The sequence below is a fragment of the Electrophorus electricus genome, chromosome 6 (genome assembly GCF_013358815.1).
Source record: "Electrophorus electricus isolate fEleEle1 chromosome 6, fEleEle1.pri, whole genome shotgun sequence".
Classification (NCBI taxonomy): domain Eukaryota; kingdom Metazoa; phylum Chordata; class Actinopteri; order Gymnotiformes; family Gymnotidae; genus Electrophorus; species Electrophorus electricus.
In genome coordinates, this window is record NC_049540.1 from 30,287,034 (window position 1) to 30,304,761 (window position 17,728).

Below are 17,728 nucleotides of genomic sequence, written 5' to 3' on the forward strand. Positions count from 1 at the left end.
TGTCAGGGTGGAAAACCTTCAGAAGCCAGGCTGGGTGTATGGGTGGAGAACCTTCAGAAGCCAGGCTGGGTGTATGGGTGGAGAACCTTCAGAAGCCAGGCTGGGTGTATGGGTGGAGAACCTTCAGAAGCCAGGCTGGATGAAGGGCTTTGGGTCTGAGAGTGTTCAGCAAAACACACTTCCACACAATTCCCATTATAACGGCCTTTTAAGGACTTTACGAGATGACTGATAAAGGAAAGATGATGTCAAGCAGAAAGCACTACACTGTTCTCACCATTTTCATTCACAAAATGAATCACATTGATTCCATTTCATACTTTGCTTTTTTCATTGAATTTAACCTTTAGCATGTAGACATTATGTTACTAGCATACTTGTTTGCTTTTATTTAATGCAACATACATTAAATACAGGCAAATAATCAAATAGCGAACAATCAAAATTCCCATAAACCCCGACCCTCCCAAAGCATTTGGCCTTAGTTAGCCTACTGCATTTATGTAATATGTACTTTAAATATTGCACATAAATACTGGTTAATATGTACTTTAAATACTGTACATAATTACCAGCACAGACACAATAGAGTGCAGTAGGTATATTTGTTCTAGCTACATGCTTAATGAATTTATATATATATATATATATATATATATATATATATATATATATATATATATATATATATATATATATATATATATATATTAAAAATTTCTTTTTTTTCCTGTCTCTTCACATGGTTTCCCCTGTGTTTGTGGGGCTGCCCATTCTGTGACTTGTGCCCTTCACACACCTTTGATGAGTTGGTACAGCCCAAGACCTGGGACTGTCTATTTGAGCAGGGGATCCAAGAGTCTGGCCATGAGGATGCTGTGGCCATTTAGCCAAGTATGTTTGCAAGTGAGACTGATCAGAGGGGCAGGTCACACTGGCTGCTAAACCTGTAGATAGAACACGTGAAGGGCAGTGAAGATCAGCCCTTCAGTGGCACAGGGAAACACTCAGCAGAACGTGGATGTTGTTTAGCAGGCTGGAGAAAGCTCTGTGTGTATGCTGCGCTTTTACCAGATCACTCCAGCTGTGTTCACTGTGTGATTAAAACCTCCTGGGCAAAAGAGTAAAGAGTCAGTGACCAACACACACACACACACACACACACACACACACGCACACGCACATGCACACACACACACGCACACACGCGCACACGCACGCGCACGCGCACACACACACACACGCGCGCACGCACACACGCACACGCACGCACGCACGCACACAATCAGTTATACAGTCCAAATAACATGCCAACGTTGAGCGCGCTGACCACAGAGAACTGGCAGAACAAAGCCACAGTTGTTATAGATCAGGGGGGATTCAAATTTGGACCTCAGATCCAAATCCAGTACTGGATTTTGTAATCCCTTGTAGTTGATTAATGTAACTGGTTGGGTCCTTTGTCATCACACTTGACTCCTACAGGGAGGGTGGGAACCTGAAGGACCAGATGGACTGTGGGATAAAGACCTCGGACGACAGCCATGTTTTCTACCAGTGGTCCCACTTTGAAAGTGAAGACTGAGTGACATCTGTGTCTTGGATGTGTGTTCCATGGGTCAGGGGTTACTGCTTCACACACCTGCAGAGTGAGGTCTCACAAATCCAAAAAATAAACATTACAGCAAAATAAAGGAAATTATGCAACGTTAAAGGAACTGTTCGAAATGACAGAACTGCAGCACTGCTGCAGAACTCATGAACACCTTAAGCACGGTAAAGCCACGGTAGGCCCAGACCACACAGAACATCACTGCTGCCTACCACGATTACGCTGCAGCCACACTGTCCCGTGCGGCGGAGCGTGCTTGTACCGCACGAAGCCGCGAGGCGCTTTCGTGCTGCGGTCCGGGTGTCATGCTTTCCGCGCAGAAACAATTCGTACAAAAGCTCTTCCTTCACAGAGCTGTGCCGATTCCCCACCAATGTAGTCTTGTCGTTATCATCGTGACTTTTAAGTATTTTCATTATAGCAGCAAACCGGATTTGGGGGGGAAACTCAAACATACGGCACTCACGCGGAGGGTTAGTCGGAGTACCACATTGGCACAGCAGATGGCGCTGAAGCAGCACTCCTAACCTGGCCAAGGAACCAAGGTAAGTTTTTATCTGCATAATAACATGTAGTGTGAAACGTTTGGGGGATGTGGTGCGTTTTACTACAAGACATCAGTCCGATGTGAGGCTGGTCTACATTACAGACATAACTTTAGGGACGAGACATTAGAGGTGTGAGTTTTTAAGCATGTGTAGGGATTTGTGTGCCCCCTTTATTACAGCAGTAAATGGTCAGTGTAGCTGAGCGAGCTGTTCGCTATCCTATAAAACATATTAATTATTTTAATTAGATGCACACCAGCAGCTCCTGCCTTGATAACCATGAATGTGTTGCTACAGTTAAGCACCAGAGAGAGCAGGACGGAGTCATGGCTAAGGTCTGGCTCCTTTCTGTGACAGGTAGTAACTTCAGGATCGTGTTACAGAAAGGAATGTGCCACCTACATGTGGGCTGGTCTTTTTGTCGCAAATAGGCTTGGTTTATGACACGCAGAGAGGTGCCAACTGAATTGGAACTTCTTCCCTATTCCACAGCCGGACACCCGAGAGGAAAAATACACAGCCATTTCCCAGTGAGACTGACGGAGCTGCCTTTGCTTTTTTCATTGAATTTCAGAATGGTGAGACTCTCTCTCTCTCTCTCTCTCTCTCTCTCCTACAACACAGACCTCATGAGCTCCTGCCTAAAAGCATTGTGCTTCTATTACAGGAGTCCTTTTCACTCACAGGACTTTGACTTTTAGTCATGTGTGTGCGCGCTTGGGAGTGTGTTTGACACGAACAGCTTGGTGCAGGTGAACAAGTTTTGTCAGATTAGGACCGGAACAAGACTGCTGCTGGGGGATTTCTAGGATACACACACACACACTGCTGAGTGGATTTAACATGTCATGCTATTAGATCCATTTTGATTTCTAGACCAAAGAATGGCATGTTTATTTTTAGACAAGTGTTGGAGAATCATGCGGTAATCATTGACTGACTAATTTAGTACTTATTGTAGGGTATTGTTAATGTTATGTTTAGCAAACTCTAGCGCATATTGTTTACTGCACTTATCATTGTTTAAGAGAGACCTTATGTATTTTGTACTTCTAGCCATCAGCAGTAATCCCTGTATTCTACAGTATTCTAGATCATTGGTATATTGGACTCTAACCTACTGTACTGTAATAGGATGTGTTCTATGAGTAAATGACAAAGCACCTTTGTAAGTCGCTCTGGATAAGAGCGTCTGCTAAATGCCGTAAATGTAAGTATGTGTGGGCGTGTGACCAGTCTAAGGAACCGGTCTGTCTTCTGTAGTGCAACCATCTTTCTCATGGAAACTGAAATTTGAAACAGATGAGCAGAGTGGACCTTTGATTTCAGTATGAGAATGAAACATTCACGGGCCATGTAGCAAGCTGGGACTGACATACACAGCCGAAGTCAGGAATGTGCTGGTGGACAGACAAGCACAGGCAGGTAGGAGGGAAATGTGTTTACTACACTAGCTAACTAAAGCTCTAGTTAAACTGATAGGAGCTGTCAGTCTACTACCAAACTACCATTTACCATTTTCAGCAGACAAACTGGTACTCAGGTCTGGGTCTGAGCTGGAGTCTGGGCTGGAGTCTGAGCTGGAGTCTGGGCTGGAGTCTGGGCTCGTGATCCAGCACTGGAGGACAGCACCACAACATAGCACAGACTTTACTTGCTTTAGCTTCCCTGTTCCCTGTAATCAGTTAATGACTGTTTACCCTGGAAATGGTGCTGTGTTCTGATCCTCCGCTGGCAAGTCTGAAATGTGGCACAGGTGCTCTGATGGAGTGTGGTGTGTGTGAGTGCTGTGTTTGATGGAGTGTGGTGTGTGTGAGTGCTGTGTTTGATGGAGAGTGGTGTGTGTGAGTGGTGTGTCTGATGGAGAGTGGTGTGTGTGAGTGCTGTGTTTGATGGAGTGTGGTGTGTGTGAGTGGTGTATTTAAGTGTTGAGTGGTGTATGTGAGTGTTGTATTTAAGTGTTTAAGTGGTATGTTGAGTGGTGTTTACCCCTTGTCCCTGTCGTTACAGCTTGCTACGATGCCCTGGTGCTTGTTCTTGGCTGTGGTGCTAGCGTCGTTGGCACAGTACCCAGGTGAGGTCACATGTGTCACCAACATCTTGACTCTTTATATCCAAACTGCCACATTTTTCTCCAAATGTGTCACTCACCAAATGAAAAATCATTATTCTGGTCCATGGGCAGATGACTAAAAGTGTATTTTTAACTTCCCCCGCACACACACACACCTAGTGTGTGTGTCACATCTTCCCCTGCACACACACACATCTAGTGTGTGTAACACATCTTCCCCTGCACACACACACACACATATAGTGTGTGTATCCTGGGATTCCCCTTTCAGTTCCTCATGTGTTACCAGAGTTTGGAGCTCAGGCCCCGGCCTACAGCCACTGCTGCAAGGGCCTGTTTGTGCCAGGGAGGCAGGAATGGAAACCAAACTGACCTCAGAAAGAGGTTTTGTAGTGTGTGCTGTGGTTCTTCACAACAGCGCGGTTAACATCGTACTCATTGTGAAACAGCAGGGAAGCAAAGTCACTTTCATTTGTCATAGGGAGGTTCACATTTACTGTAAACGCTTGAGTTTAAATATGATAACATTGGAAAGCTGGAAACCACCAACTCTCAAGAACTGAGACAAAACTACCGAGAACACCACATGAGGGTCAGGCCACAAAGGCTGCAAAGTTGCTAAACATTTACCATCAGTGTTTTTTTATGTGTTAGAAAAATGCAGTGTTAGCGGATTGGTTGTTTGATGTGAATTAAACCAATAAAATATGTGTAGAGCAGCACAGAGATCAAAGACCACAGTCAGATCTGATGAGACACACAGTAACACAAACACGGGGGTTCAGACCTCTTTCTACACACCAGCATTCTGCTGCTGGTGTCCCTCTGTACCTGTACAGGATGAACACTCCCCATTTACACACACAAACACACACCCCCACTTAAACACCCACAGAGCATACACAAAAACACACACAAATACAAAGAAAGAGCATGTTTTAAACAAATATCCATGCACAAACTGCATATTTTCAATGTGCGCACGCACACACACACACAGTCTCCTCTGACCCTGCAGCTGAGAAATGTGAGGAGATCACCGATCTGGACCTGAAGCACTCCATCGCTGGTTCTTCTGTCCAAGTGAGGCTTCTTCTGTACACGCGTGCCAACGTTAGCTGTGGCGTTCTGCTGTCCCACGACGACCCCTTCAGCAACCCCGAGTTCAACGTCTCACGGCCTACCACCTTCATCATCCACGGATACCGGCCCACTGGCTCCCCTCCCATCTGGATGCACAAGGTGGTGGAGGCCACGCTGAGCCACAAGGACGTCAACGCCGTGGTGGTGGACTGGAACCGAGGAGCCACGCACATCATCTACCCGAAGGTCGTGGAGAACACGCGGCTCGTGGCCTCCAACCTGACCGCCTTCCTCCTGAAGATGCAGGTGAGAGCATTGTGGAGGTAGAGGTGCTGAGTGAGAGAGGGTGTGGCCTGCAGGCCTGTCACAACCAGCAGGGGTGGGGCAACCAGCAGGGGCGGGGCAACTACTAGGCGTGGGGTAACTACTTCCCAATCCTCCTGATTCAAAACCTCAGTGCTTCCTTGCTGTGATGGTGCAAGAATCCCAGTACTGGTTACTGTGAGTTCCCAGTACTGGTTACTGTGAGTTCCCAGTACTGGTTACTGTGAGTTCCCAGTACTGGTTACTGTGAGTTCCCAGTGCTGGTTGTGTGGAGTCTGTGTTCTCTGTGTTTTTCCTCACGTTTAACCACATCAGACACAGCTCACAGGGCTGCCTGTGAGTGGAGGGGGTGTGGCCTAGAGCTGCCTGTGGGTGGAGTGGGGTGTGGCTTAGGGCTGCCTGCCATGGAGGGGCGTGGCCTAGGGCTGCCTGTAGGGGAAAGGGCATGGCTTGGGGCTGCAGTTGCATAGGATGGGCATGTCCTCCCAGCTGGTGTGTGTGCGTGTGTTGGGACTTTTCTGTTGCTATAGTTCTCAAGCATTCAGTGATGAGTGGGAGGTTTTTTTTGCTCTGTGAGTGTTAGGAAATGTTGTCTCTGCATGGTGTCCCTGTCCCTGTCCACCAAGTGGTCAGACTTGGTCAGACTGATTCCTTTTGGTCTTCTCTCCCCACGTTCATACACATTCCCCTCCAGAGGCAGACTGCACCCTCTCAGAGAGATTTCTGCAAAACAGCGTAACATTTGCAAATAGATGGCGCGCACTGGTAACGGAGTCCTAACTCCCTGTCCTGTGCAGTTGTCTGTACCTCACGAGATCTCTGTACCTGTAAGGTGTTTGTGTGTAAGATTTACCAGAGAAGGAATCAGGACACTCTGCACCATTCTTTCCGATTCAGATTACAGCAAACGATACTTTAGGAAGTTTTGTACTACTAGACAATGCAGTTTTTGTATGCTGCCTACTCTAAGTGTAATTCTGCTTTTAATGAGGTTATTAGATGTTTTCTCATGTTCCTTATTTGGTGTTCTAGTATTTAATTTAGTTCCCACTGCAGTATAGACTACGTACTGACTACGGCACAGCCCTGACTACAGCCCAGTACTGACTGACTACAACCCCGTACTCACTACGGCCCAGTACTGACTGACTACAGCCCAGTAATGACTGACTATGACCCAGTACTGACTATGGCCCTGCCCTGGCTACAGCCCAGTGCTGATTGACTATGTCCCAGTAAGGACTGTATCCAGTACGGATACAGGATATAATATAAACACTGTGTGTGCAATACAGCACCCGAAGCCATTCCAGTGTTTACAGTCCAGGTGGCTTTCTCAGAAAAACAGAATACTAGTCGGTTATGAAAAACCAGCATGTAAATCAATGTTTATTCCGTAAAGTTCTTAACCCATTAAACAGAGAAACCCTTGCTGATATCTCACTGGTTCCACTGAGTCAACCTTTCCCAGTGTAATTAAGTTTCTGAACACAGTGGATAACTGTGTGCTCAGGGTCCAAGCAAACAGACCGTTTAATGAGTTTACACTCTAGTATTTAGGATTTCTGTGTACAGTGTATGGTTAACGATGAATTTCTTAGTCCTGTACAGATGTTACGTTCAGTTGATCTTCAACAGCTACTGAACTGTTCCATGGTGTGTGTGTGTGTGTGTGTGGCAGCTAAAAGGCATCTCCCTGAGCTCTGTACACATGATCGGGGTGAGTTTAGGAGCTCACATTTCCGGCTTCACTGGCGCCAGTTTTAACGGCTCCATCGGCAGAATTACAGGTGCGCCAGCTGTCCCGCTGTCAGTATAACTGCACTAACACTCCTGGATCACGTCACTAATCCTGGACGTGTGCTTGTGTGTGGCAGCCCTAGATCCTGCTGGACCCTCGTTCACAGGGAAGCCAGTGGACGACCGTCTGGACCCATCAGACGCTCAGTTTGTGGAGGCTCTGCACACGGATATGGACGGTGCGCCTCGCCGACGTTACACCACGTTTGTAGTGTTTTTAGTGTTATTCACGTGGTTGCTCAAGGCAGCAGATGCCCTGGACTGTTCTGACTTTAATAAGATTGTTGTGTTGCGGAGTTCATTGAGATGGTTATGATGTGTTCAATGTAGCGTTTGGCTTTCGGAATCCCCTGGGTCACATTGACTTCTACGCAAACGGCGGAGCCGACCAGCCGGGCTGTCCCAAGACCATCTTCTCAGGTCAGTGAATCGCCCATAATCCAGATTACTCCGTCTGGATTACATCCAGCGGGACCGTGGACTGACTCAGCAATCTCACACTGTCTTCGTCACGTCTTCCACGTCTTTGCCAAGTGCAGTTCAGTCTTTCTCTCTTTTTTTTTTCTCTCAACGGTTTTATCCACTGGCCAGAGTGTCGCAGCAGTAAAGTGATCAGGTTCTGCGCAGGTGTCCTGCGGGACAGACCCAGTTCAGGAATGCATTGTTGACATGTGCGGGCCACGCATCACAAGTTCAGATGAATAACTGTTCAGACATGAACTAGCACACACATACATGCATCTTAATGCCTCTTAAACTCTACACACCCAAAGTTCAATATAGTTCACTTTAGTGTTCTCACTAAACTATATTTCTGACCTCTCCCACAGGTTCACAATATTTCAAGTGTGACCACCAGAGGTCAGTGTTCCTCTACGTCGCGTCCTTTAACGTGACATGTCCGCTCATTGGCTACCCCTGTGCAAGCTACTCAGACTACCTGGATGGCAAGTGCTTACGCTGTGATCAGTTCAGTTCAGCAGGGTGCCCAGTATTTGGTAAGCCTCAGTAATCACCATACATTACTGAGTTCAATACTAGACTTCTAGAAGCGTGAGTGTTTGCTGGCCTTTGTGTTTGGAGCTTTTGTGAATTTTTTTGTGTGGGTGCTTGTTTGTGCGCCTTTAGTGTTACTACACTGTACGTGATGCATGTTGTGGCTTTGTCTGGTCCCAGGGCCCACTTTGATTAACTGGAAGGATTTACTGGTTAAACTTGGACAGACGTCAACGTATTTTACAACAAACAAACAATCTCCATTCTGCCGTGAGTGGAAACCTCTACATGGTAGCATAAAGCCATACTATCCTACTGCTGCAAGGACTGTGTTCACACCGTGACTGCAGCATTTGGTAGCCAATAGTCAGTGAGGCTGGACTTTAGTTCCAGGTTCAGTTATCATACGAGATCATTAATCCCGGTCATTTTTAGTGGTTATTGATTGTCCTTCTAACAGAGACCAACTACGAGGTTGACATTCTGACCTGGAACTCTCAGCCCCGGTGGGGCTCAGTAACCATCAAGTTACAAAACCCAGCAGAGGAGGCCATGGCCCAAATCAACCAGTAAGTCAGCTGGACGGCTGTCTGATCTGTCCCGTGCTCCTGGACACGCAGCTAAACACAACATCCAGTGAAAGGACTGTGTGATGCCTCGTTAAAGTTGTTGCTTTGATTCCTTCTGTTCCAACTTAGCAAGTCTTTTAAGTTTGAGATGTACACGAAGACCACGCTGTTGGCGCGCTTCGACAGAGCCCTACAGCTCGTTGAGACCATCACACTGACCTACAGCACAGGAAACGTGTGTGCAGCACGTCACAAGCTCCGCGTGCTCCGACTACGCCTCACCCCGCTGGACTCACACCTGAGGCAAGAGCTCCACCATCAAGGAAACCAGCCATAATTACAATACAGATTTATAGAAATATTTATTTAGGGAAATTAATGACATATTATAAACATTAGCTTTGATGTATACATATCTTTATTATAAGAAATTCTTTTTAAAAAGTATTTTTACCTTTACCTTCCCATAGACCTTTACCTGCTTCCCAGCAGAGGTGGTATCATTGTTCCGTTCGGCCGGACAGCGCAGCAGATAACAGCTCTTCTCAATCTTCTTACAGGCCCATGTGTCGCTATGATGTTCTCCTGATGGAGAACACGGAGGTGACCTTCAGACCCATTCCCTGTCAGGACTCCAACTTCTAAGCCAGAATACAGGAGCCCTGGACCATGAGTGCACCTGTGTCTGCCAGAACCCTGCTGGCCCGGACCACATGGACATATCTGGAGTCAGTTATTCCAGAATCCTGGTAGCATCTGGCGCAGCTGGCCCAGACCGCATGGACTCATCTGGAGTCTTCTTACTTATCCCATTCAGGAAAGCAAGGGTGCTTTAACTAATGTAAACAAATTCTGGGCAAAATTTTAAATACTTCCATCTTTTTACTGTGAGTGTGGTCTGTTTTACTGGAGGAGTCTGTCCAAGTAGACACAATTTGAAGGTAACGACTTGAAGGTGATTTATGTTTTTAATACATCCCATATTGGTGCCAAATTTAGGAGACTTTATGACAGACACAATGATAAATGCTAATGTAACCTTTAATGTGAAGAGTGTACAGACATTCACTTTACTTCAGTTTGTTTGGTTTTGCTTTTTTAAATAAATGTTATATTAATGAAACTGGAACTCTTTGAAACAAACCTCTTATTTTGAAGTTGTCTTTTTAAATATTTGAAAGAAAATCCAGATGTATGCATTTCAACATCAGAGCAGAAAACAGAAACCAAGACATCTAACTTATAAATCGGTATAATGCACTATAATACCAGTGCACATGAAGTTTATATACATGCACAGTAGTTTAAATGCATGTAGTTTAAATACATGTACAATAGTTTCCTTGTATTTTTGATTACTGAGATTGTAGCATGTAGCATCATTACTCTTAAATCAAGTTGCTTGGAAATAGTTAAAACATGTTTGACTGAATAGTGGAGTCGCGTTAATAAACTTTACATTTAATGTTCGTAATAGAAGTCCAGCAGGACAGAAGACTTGAGATTACTGACAGCTCACACAACTACAGCATTTATGAGACAGTTTATAACCGCTCTCAGCAACTCGTGTTGGTTATTTTCTGTAACTGGCAGATGCGATGACCTCAGTGTGGTTCAGGTGTTCAGGTGTAGCTGCTGTGTAGCTGCTTTAACAGAGCTGACCCAGAACAAACCAAAGTTATCCAGTACAGAAACCAAAAACCCATACCGGTCTAACAGGTAGAGCACGAGGCAGACACAAGTGTGCAGTGGGGGTATGGTCAGTAGGGCACAAAGTCTGGAGGTGAAGACATTGGTAGAACTGCAGGCCCGGCGAGTGTGTTTTCCTCATAGCTCCCCTACACACTCCGTCGGAGAGACCTTCCTCTCTGAATCTTCTTCTGCAGGAAGGCTGGCCTTCCCCAGCCAATAACAGGGATCATGGTGCATTTTCACGGTTACGTGTGGAATGTGTGTGGTCACAGTGACGTGTGAGAGTTGTGCGGCCCCCCTGTGGGTGGGTGTTGGGCATGTTACTGATGTGCTGTGTGTTTAGACATGTGCTTCTTAATACGCTCGACCTCAACCTGAGCCAGACGGGAAACACAACAAACAGTGAAACAGGAAGACAATGGGAACTCTGCACATCAGAGTAGGAGTTCTGATCCTGGATCAGACTTGTGCTCCACAATCACAATATTTAGTGAATAAACAAGGTTGTAGAACAGATGCACAGGTCTGGGATCAGGTCTCCATGCTCAGAGGGTTAGAGGAAGTTACATTCTTACCTGCATGGACAAACGCTTTTTCTTCTCTTCATCAAGTTCATTCATCAGCAGTTTAATCTCAGTCCTGCAACACAAGGTTTCCTGTCAGGAAGGCAGATCAGGATTTCTGCTATTCTACTAGTCTGCTAATCTGCTAGTTTGCTAGTGTAATGCTGTGCTAGTCTGTTAGTAATACAAAATACATTGTATGAATCTGATATTGTGATACAACCCAATGGGTATGTAGAATGATAATATATAATATCTCAAAAATCATATTTTAGAGCTGCATTCACTGTAATAAAAACACCGATAACATCACCATTACCAATAACTTCAGTATTATCTTCAAGGCAAACACATGTATCTTAGGTTAATAACCCCTAATACACACACACACACTTGTGCTGACTCTTCAGCTGCTGTAGTTCTTCTCTCATGTCCTGGAGCTCCACCTGGAGGTGCTCCAGCGTAGGAGGGCCATGTGGTGGGGCTCTGGGTGGGAGCTCCATGGCACTGGGGAGGCAGGGGAGAGAGAAGACCCTCAGATGTGGAGCGTTCCTCACAGCCTCCTGAGAACCGCAGGAGTGAAAGGTCAAAATCTGTCAAATACTTTACAGTGTATGAAAGGATGAGAGGATGAGTGGATGAGAGGATGAGTAGATGACACTTTGGGTAAGAGTCTGTGTGAAGGCATTTGAGCTTCAATAGCACACAACAAAAACACCCAGGGATGGTAGATTTGAATGTCAGTGGGTTATATAATAGAAGAATAAAAACAAAATACTAAATTATGTATTTTAATTTAAATGAAAGTTTAAAATTGCTAATTACATTTTAGCTAGTCCAATTTTTAGATGGTGATGATTAATAATTGCCACTAGGGGGCAGTGGCCTGTAGCCACACTGACACAGGTGTCCCGTTTGCCCCATTAACCAGACCAGGGCTTTGACACCATGGTTCTCACATGCTGTAATTTACATGTGCGCCTGACATTTTGCATCCTAGACGTGATCATTCAAAATGACCCATGCATGTTTTCAGACACCAATATCTGCTGCTTTAGTTACAGTCTTTGGATTTAACTGTGTGCTGAAGCTTGGAGCAACAGGGCTGAGCTTGGCTGAGTGTGTCTGGCTCACTGCATCATCACTGTGTGGCTGTCCAGTCTCAGTGAGGAACTCAGGTGTGAGCTGATTGGCTCCCAGCGCTGCCTGCGTCTGCTGCTCCCACACTATGGCCTCCTCAGGGCAGGCCTGCAGAGGACACGGAACAGGGATGGACAGGGGAAATGGGGATGGACATGGAATGGAAGGACACGGCACACAAATCAAGGGGAACAGGGACAAAAATTTGGAACAAATTTGGAATTTGTTCTGTGCAGTCTATGTGATTCACTTATTTACACTGGACTCTGCTTAGGACGTGTGTGTGTGTTTGTATGTCCGTCCTTCCTTATTGCCCGTGACCATCCACACTACACACAACACACTATACTACCCACCGCACTATACACTAAGTACCATCCTACACACCACACTGCACACCAACCTACACTACACTACACTACACTACACTAAAGACTACACAAGGCCCTGTGCTGTTTGACCCAGGCATCTTCATCATTATCTACACTGCATGACTACACACACACACACACACACACACACACACACACACACACACACATCAGCTGCCATCTGCTGTTTGGACTGAAGAAGAGAAATAAGAGGGAAGTGTTGACAGATCAAGAGGAACCAGAGAGGAATGTTAGCTGTTGGGATGCAGAGATAGGATACTGGGTAGGCAGCTCACTTGGTAGAGCAGGTAGCGCAAGCTGCTGCTGTCACCATGGTGATGGGTCTGAGTCCCAGAGAGAACACCCACTGATACTAAAGTCTGTTTTACACCTCCTGTACTCCTGCTTTACTCCTAGCTGCTGTGAATGTCGTTCAAATGCTGCCACTCTAAATGTAATCACATTCCCAGATCCCCAACTTCACAACATATGATGCTTTAGTCTGAAATCAGTTCCCATAGTCTCAGTTCCCATTGTGTGTGTGTGTGCGCGCGCACATGCATATGTTCTCCTCCTGTTAATTCCGAACAGTTAAATATAGCCCAAGAACATCTCAGACACCCTTCACAGTGTCAAAAGCACAAATACCACAGCCCATGGTGAATACAAACCCTCACCACCACCTCTGCCTTTTGCAGACTGTTCAGATCACAACGTGCACAACCGAGTCAGCTGCTCAGCTGAGCTCATAACTGCAGAATTAACGCTTCTGTATTTTATAAATGCAGGAATAGCAACACTGAGCCTGTAGTTCTGCTCATTAACACTACTGGCGGGTTCAGGAGCTGAGCCAGAGGATGTCCTGATCCACAGCAGTCCTGCAGGCCTTTGTTAGCCAGTGAAGTGCAGGACACTGTCTTTGTTAGCCAGTGCAGTGCAGGACACTGTCTGTGTTAGCCAGCTAGAGTAGTGCAGGACACTGTCTGTTTTAGCCACCTAGTGTAGTGCAGGACACTGTCTGTGTTAGCCAGTGCAGTGCAGGACACTGTCTGTGTTAGCCAGGGCAGTGCAGGACACTGTCTGTGTTAGCCAGGGCAGTGTAGGACACTGTCTGTGTTAGCCAGCTAGTGCAGTGCAGGACACTGTCTGTGTTAGCCAGCTAGTGTAGTGCAGGACACTGTCTGTGTTAGCCAGTGCAGTGCAGGACACTGTCTGTGTTAGCCAGGGCAGTGTAGGACACTGTCTGTGTTAGCCAGGGCAGTGTAGGACACTGTCTGTGTTAGCCAGCTAGTGCAGTGCAGGACACTGTCTGTGTTAGCCAGCTAGTGTAGTGCAGGACACTGTCTGTGTTAGCCAGTGAAGTGCAGGACACTGTCTGTGTTAGCCAGTGCAGTGCAGGATACTGTCTGTGTTAGCCAGCTAGTGTAGTGCAGGACACAGTCTGTGTTAGCCAGTGCAGTGCAGGACACTGTCTGTGTTAGCCAGGGCAGTGCAGAACACTGTCTGTGTTATCCAGCAGGCAGTTCCTCTGGAGATGGCAGAATCTCAGGGGCCCTGACCACTGCAGGTGGGAGTCAAAGTCAGGGCCTCATGCTACTCCACACTCACTGCACAAACTCCCAGGATCTGCTGAAAACCAGGCTATAGGTGAAGGTTACAGCTTTGACATTAATGGGTAAATTGCAGTTGGTTATTTCAGTCAGGTTTGAGTTATTTTCTTAATTTCTTTTAACTGAGAGTCACCAAACCTGCAGCACTGCAGTGTTAAAACAGTGGTGTAAGCCTGTGGTGTTAAAACAGTGGTGTAAGCCTGTGGTGTTAAAACAGAGGTGTAAGCCTGTTGTGTTAAAACAGTGGTGTAAGCCTGTGGTGCTAAAACAGAGGTGTAAGCCTGTGGTGCTAAAACAGAGGTGTAAGCCTGTGGTGCTAAAACAGAGGTGTAATCATGTGGTGCTAAAATAGTGGTGTAAGCCTGTGGTGCTAAAACAGTGGTGTAAGCCTGTGGGGTTAAAACAGTGGTGTAAGCCTGTGGTGTTAAAACAGTGGTGTAAGCCTGTGGTGTTAAGTTGTGCCAGTAAGTGGGTTCCCATGAACAGTGAACATATAACTACTGTAGTGGACTAACGTGGCCAGGCTGAGACTATTTGTCCGTCTTATAAAACTGTCCATGATACACAAAGACTCTGTCTCAGGTTCCACTGTAGTTTGTGCTGAGTAGTGTCCATATGACGGAGGCACTTACTGACATGATTATCTGAGAACGGAGTCTCCAGCGTGTGTCTGTGAGACGTTGCGTTCTCTGACGATGACACGATGGCTTTAAAATCTTCCACCTCTTCAAGATGTGCAAACAGAGAGATTAAACAGACAAAATAAAATTAGCAAATGAAATGTATTATACCAGCATACACCACTGGTATAGCTACACGAACAGACTATGATTAAAAATACAAATATTATTATTATGTACACAAGTAATAACCAGTATTATGTTCTGTAATGTAAAGCAGATTTACAGTCAGTATCCAAAATGGTGACTTTGAACTCTTATTTACTAGAAACTGTGTAAATCTGAAGGAAACAAATAACAGAAAAGCCACCTACCAGCTGGGAGATTTACCCCCATACAGGGCAGAAAGTGGACTTACCCCCATACAGGGCACAGAGTGGACTTACCCCCATACAGGGCAGAAAGTGGACTTACTCCCATACAGGGCACAGAGTGGACTTACCCCCATACAGGGCACAGAGTGAACTTACCCCCATACAGGGCAGAGCTGTAGTTTCCCATAGACACCCAAGGACTGAGAGTTGACGTCAGACAGGAAGCTCGGAGACCATGAACTAAAACAACAAGAAGAGAGATGCTAAACATAAACAGGTAAACAGATAAACAGGTAAAAGAGCAGGTGAGGGAGAGGGCAGCTGGTTGAGCTGCAGAATTCACTACTGTGCTGCTTACCTCTTCTGAGAAACTCTTCACTATTACACACCTCTTCTGGGAAACCCTAAGGTTCACTCTTCACTATTACACACCTCTTCTGAGAAACCCTAAGGTTCACTCTTCACTATTACACACCTCTTCTGGGAAACCCTAAGGTTCACTCTTCACTATTACACACCTCTTCTGAGAAACCCTAAGGTTCATTCTTCACTATTACACACCTCTTCTGAGAAACCCTAAGGTTCACGCTTCACTATTACACACCTCTTCTGGGAAACCCTAAGGTTCACTCTTCACTATTACACACCTCTTCTGAGAAACCCTAAGGTTCACTCTTCACTATTACACACCTCTTCTGAGAAACCCTAAGGTTCACTCTTCACTATTACACACCTCTTCTGAGAAACCCTAAGGTTCACTCTTCACTATTACACACCTCTTCTGAGAAACCCTAAGTTTCACTCTTCACTATTACACACCTCTTCTGAGAAACCCTAAGGTTCACTCTTCACTATTACACACCTCTTCTGAGAAATCCTAAGGTTCACTCTTCACTATTACACACCTCTTCTGAGAAACCCTAAGATTCACTCTTCACTATGTTCCAAAGCTCCTCTCTCCACCCTGCGCTCACTGTTCTGCTCTCTTCTGCTGACCCAGTGGACAGAAGTCTGGAGTCTGTAACACATCCCTATAAATAACAACCTGGCCGCCTGTAACCCTACACCAGTATGGGTTTGACTATTGTCAGGGCTAAGTTTAGACGAGGACAGCATAACACTCACCACTCTGGCTACATTCAAACATCAACACAAGCGTGGTGTCTGACACTTGCAGGAACACACAGGACAGATTTAGCATGTAAAATAAGAAAACACAGATACGTGTTCAGACTAAAGACTGTAGAGTTGGTGTTGGCCGCGTCCTGCCCGCGCAGCCCTGTCTGCCTACACTAAGATCTCTTCAGTCCACTCATACAGTCTTTCCTTATCATCCATCATTTCTTCTCATCTCCATCTCCCACACTGACAGGATGTGTTCCTCTGTACCACCACAGTCCTGCTACTGTCCTGCTACAGTCCTACTCTAAGTGTGCGTAAGGCCCTTCCCTGACCCGCGCCTTCTCAGCCAACATATGGAAGCTGTATTGAAGAGAACAGCCTGTGTCAGTTATGCTATGTGAGGTTTATTTTATATCTGCAATGCAATATTTGTTTTTTGTTCTTTTAAAGTGTTCAACTGATTTGTAAACATTCTTTTTGCTGACTGTCATATAACCCATGGTATACATGACACAAATGTCCCAGTTAATCCTCTGTGTTAACAACCAGTGGTTACTTTGGCAATCTGTTTGAGGGTGTTTGCTCCTTGTCAGTCCTGAGACTGCTCACAAACACAACTAGACAGAGTTGAAACAACACCAACGTCCCATTGAGAGTACACTGTGTGTGCCGCTTCTTGTAGGTGTGTGTCACGGTACGGCCCCTCTCCCCAAACGTTTCCCTATGTGTGTGTGTGTGTGTGTGTGTGTGTGTGTGTGTGTGTGTGTGTGTGTTCATCTGTATGACCACACCCTCCCTGTGTTTCATACCTGCTCCTTATTGTATGTCGTTAGTGTGTGTGTGTGTATGTATATAAGTCCTGTGTCTACGTATAGGTGTGTCGATGTTTGAACCAGGTTAGTTCGCTAACCACATAGTTGTCTTTGTGTCAAATAAAACATTTGTTGTGTTAGACACAGCTTGTCCACTCATCCTGCTTTGCCACCACTCGTCACAGTGTGTGAGTGGATTAAGTGTAAAAGCTGATTTCTGTCTGTTAAGCATCATTGAGTTTGAGACAGGTGCTATACAAATGTAATTAATAATAATAATAATAATATTAACAATAAAGACTACAGGCGACCACAGCCAGAACTCAACAGGCAGTTGGATGTTAGAGCTCAGTGGACTCAACTGCTTCTCAGTGGATGTTAGTTTGTTTTATTAAGGCAGACTGACATTTGGAGACAG

General features: G+C 45.7%; 2 protein-coding genes across 17 annotated transcripts; one reads left to right on the forward strand and one right to left on the reverse strand.

Moving 5' to 3' along the window:
- Nucleotides 1-325: 325 nt before the first annotated feature.
- lipia (lipase, member Ia) lies at nt 326-9,935 on the forward strand. 13 transcript variants are annotated; one of them, XM_035527530.1, is made up of 14 exons: nt 2,652-2,738; nt 2,828-2,912; nt 3,424-3,585; nt 3,685-3,916; nt 4,171-4,234; nt 5,253-5,623; nt 7,323-7,431; nt 7,519-7,620; nt 7,772-7,861; nt 8,272-8,439; nt 8,618-8,707; nt 8,898-9,006; nt 9,136-9,309; nt 9,567-9,935. In XM_035527530.1, exons 5-14 carry the CDS (start codon nt 4,180-4,182, stop codon nt 9,649-9,651), a joined length of 1,353 nt encoding a protein of 450 aa, XP_035383423.1. In that variant the 5' UTR covers nt 2,652-2,738; nt 2,828-2,912; nt 3,424-3,585; nt 3,685-3,916; nt 4,171-4,179; the 3' UTR covers nt 9,652-9,935. The 13 variants fall into 13 exon arrangements, with proteins under 13 accessions (XP_026851693.2, XP_026851684.2, XP_035383423.1 ...); XM_035527527.1 differs by lacking the exon at nt 3,685-3,916; XM_035527531.1 differs by lacking the exon at nt 3,685-3,916 and having other exon boundaries at nt 3,424-3,581.
- Nucleotides 9,936-10,029: 94 nt separating this feature from the next.
- si:dkey-71d15.2 lies at nt 10,030-16,370 on the reverse strand. 4 transcript variants are annotated; one of them, XM_035527534.1, is made up of 7 exons: nt 16,282-16,370; nt 15,533-15,616; nt 15,019-15,107; nt 12,396-12,509; nt 11,655-11,824; nt 11,274-11,337; nt 10,030-11,072 (listed from the first exon to the last, which is right to left on the reverse strand). In XM_035527534.1, the coding sequence occupies exons 2-7, from the start codon at nt 15,561-15,563 to the stop codon at nt 11,019-11,021; spliced, it is 522 nt and encodes a 173-aa protein (XP_035383427.1). In that variant the 5' UTR covers nt 15,564-15,616; nt 16,282-16,370; the 3' UTR covers nt 10,030-11,018. The 4 variants fall into 4 exon arrangements, with proteins under 4 accessions (XP_035383427.1, XP_035383426.1, XP_035383428.1 ...); XM_035527533.1 differs by having other exon boundaries at nt 15,735-16,370; XM_035527535.1 differs by lacking the exon at nt 16,282-16,370 and having other exon boundaries at nt 15,015-15,107; nt 15,533-15,620.
- Nucleotides 16,371-17,728: the final 1,358 nt, after the last annotated feature.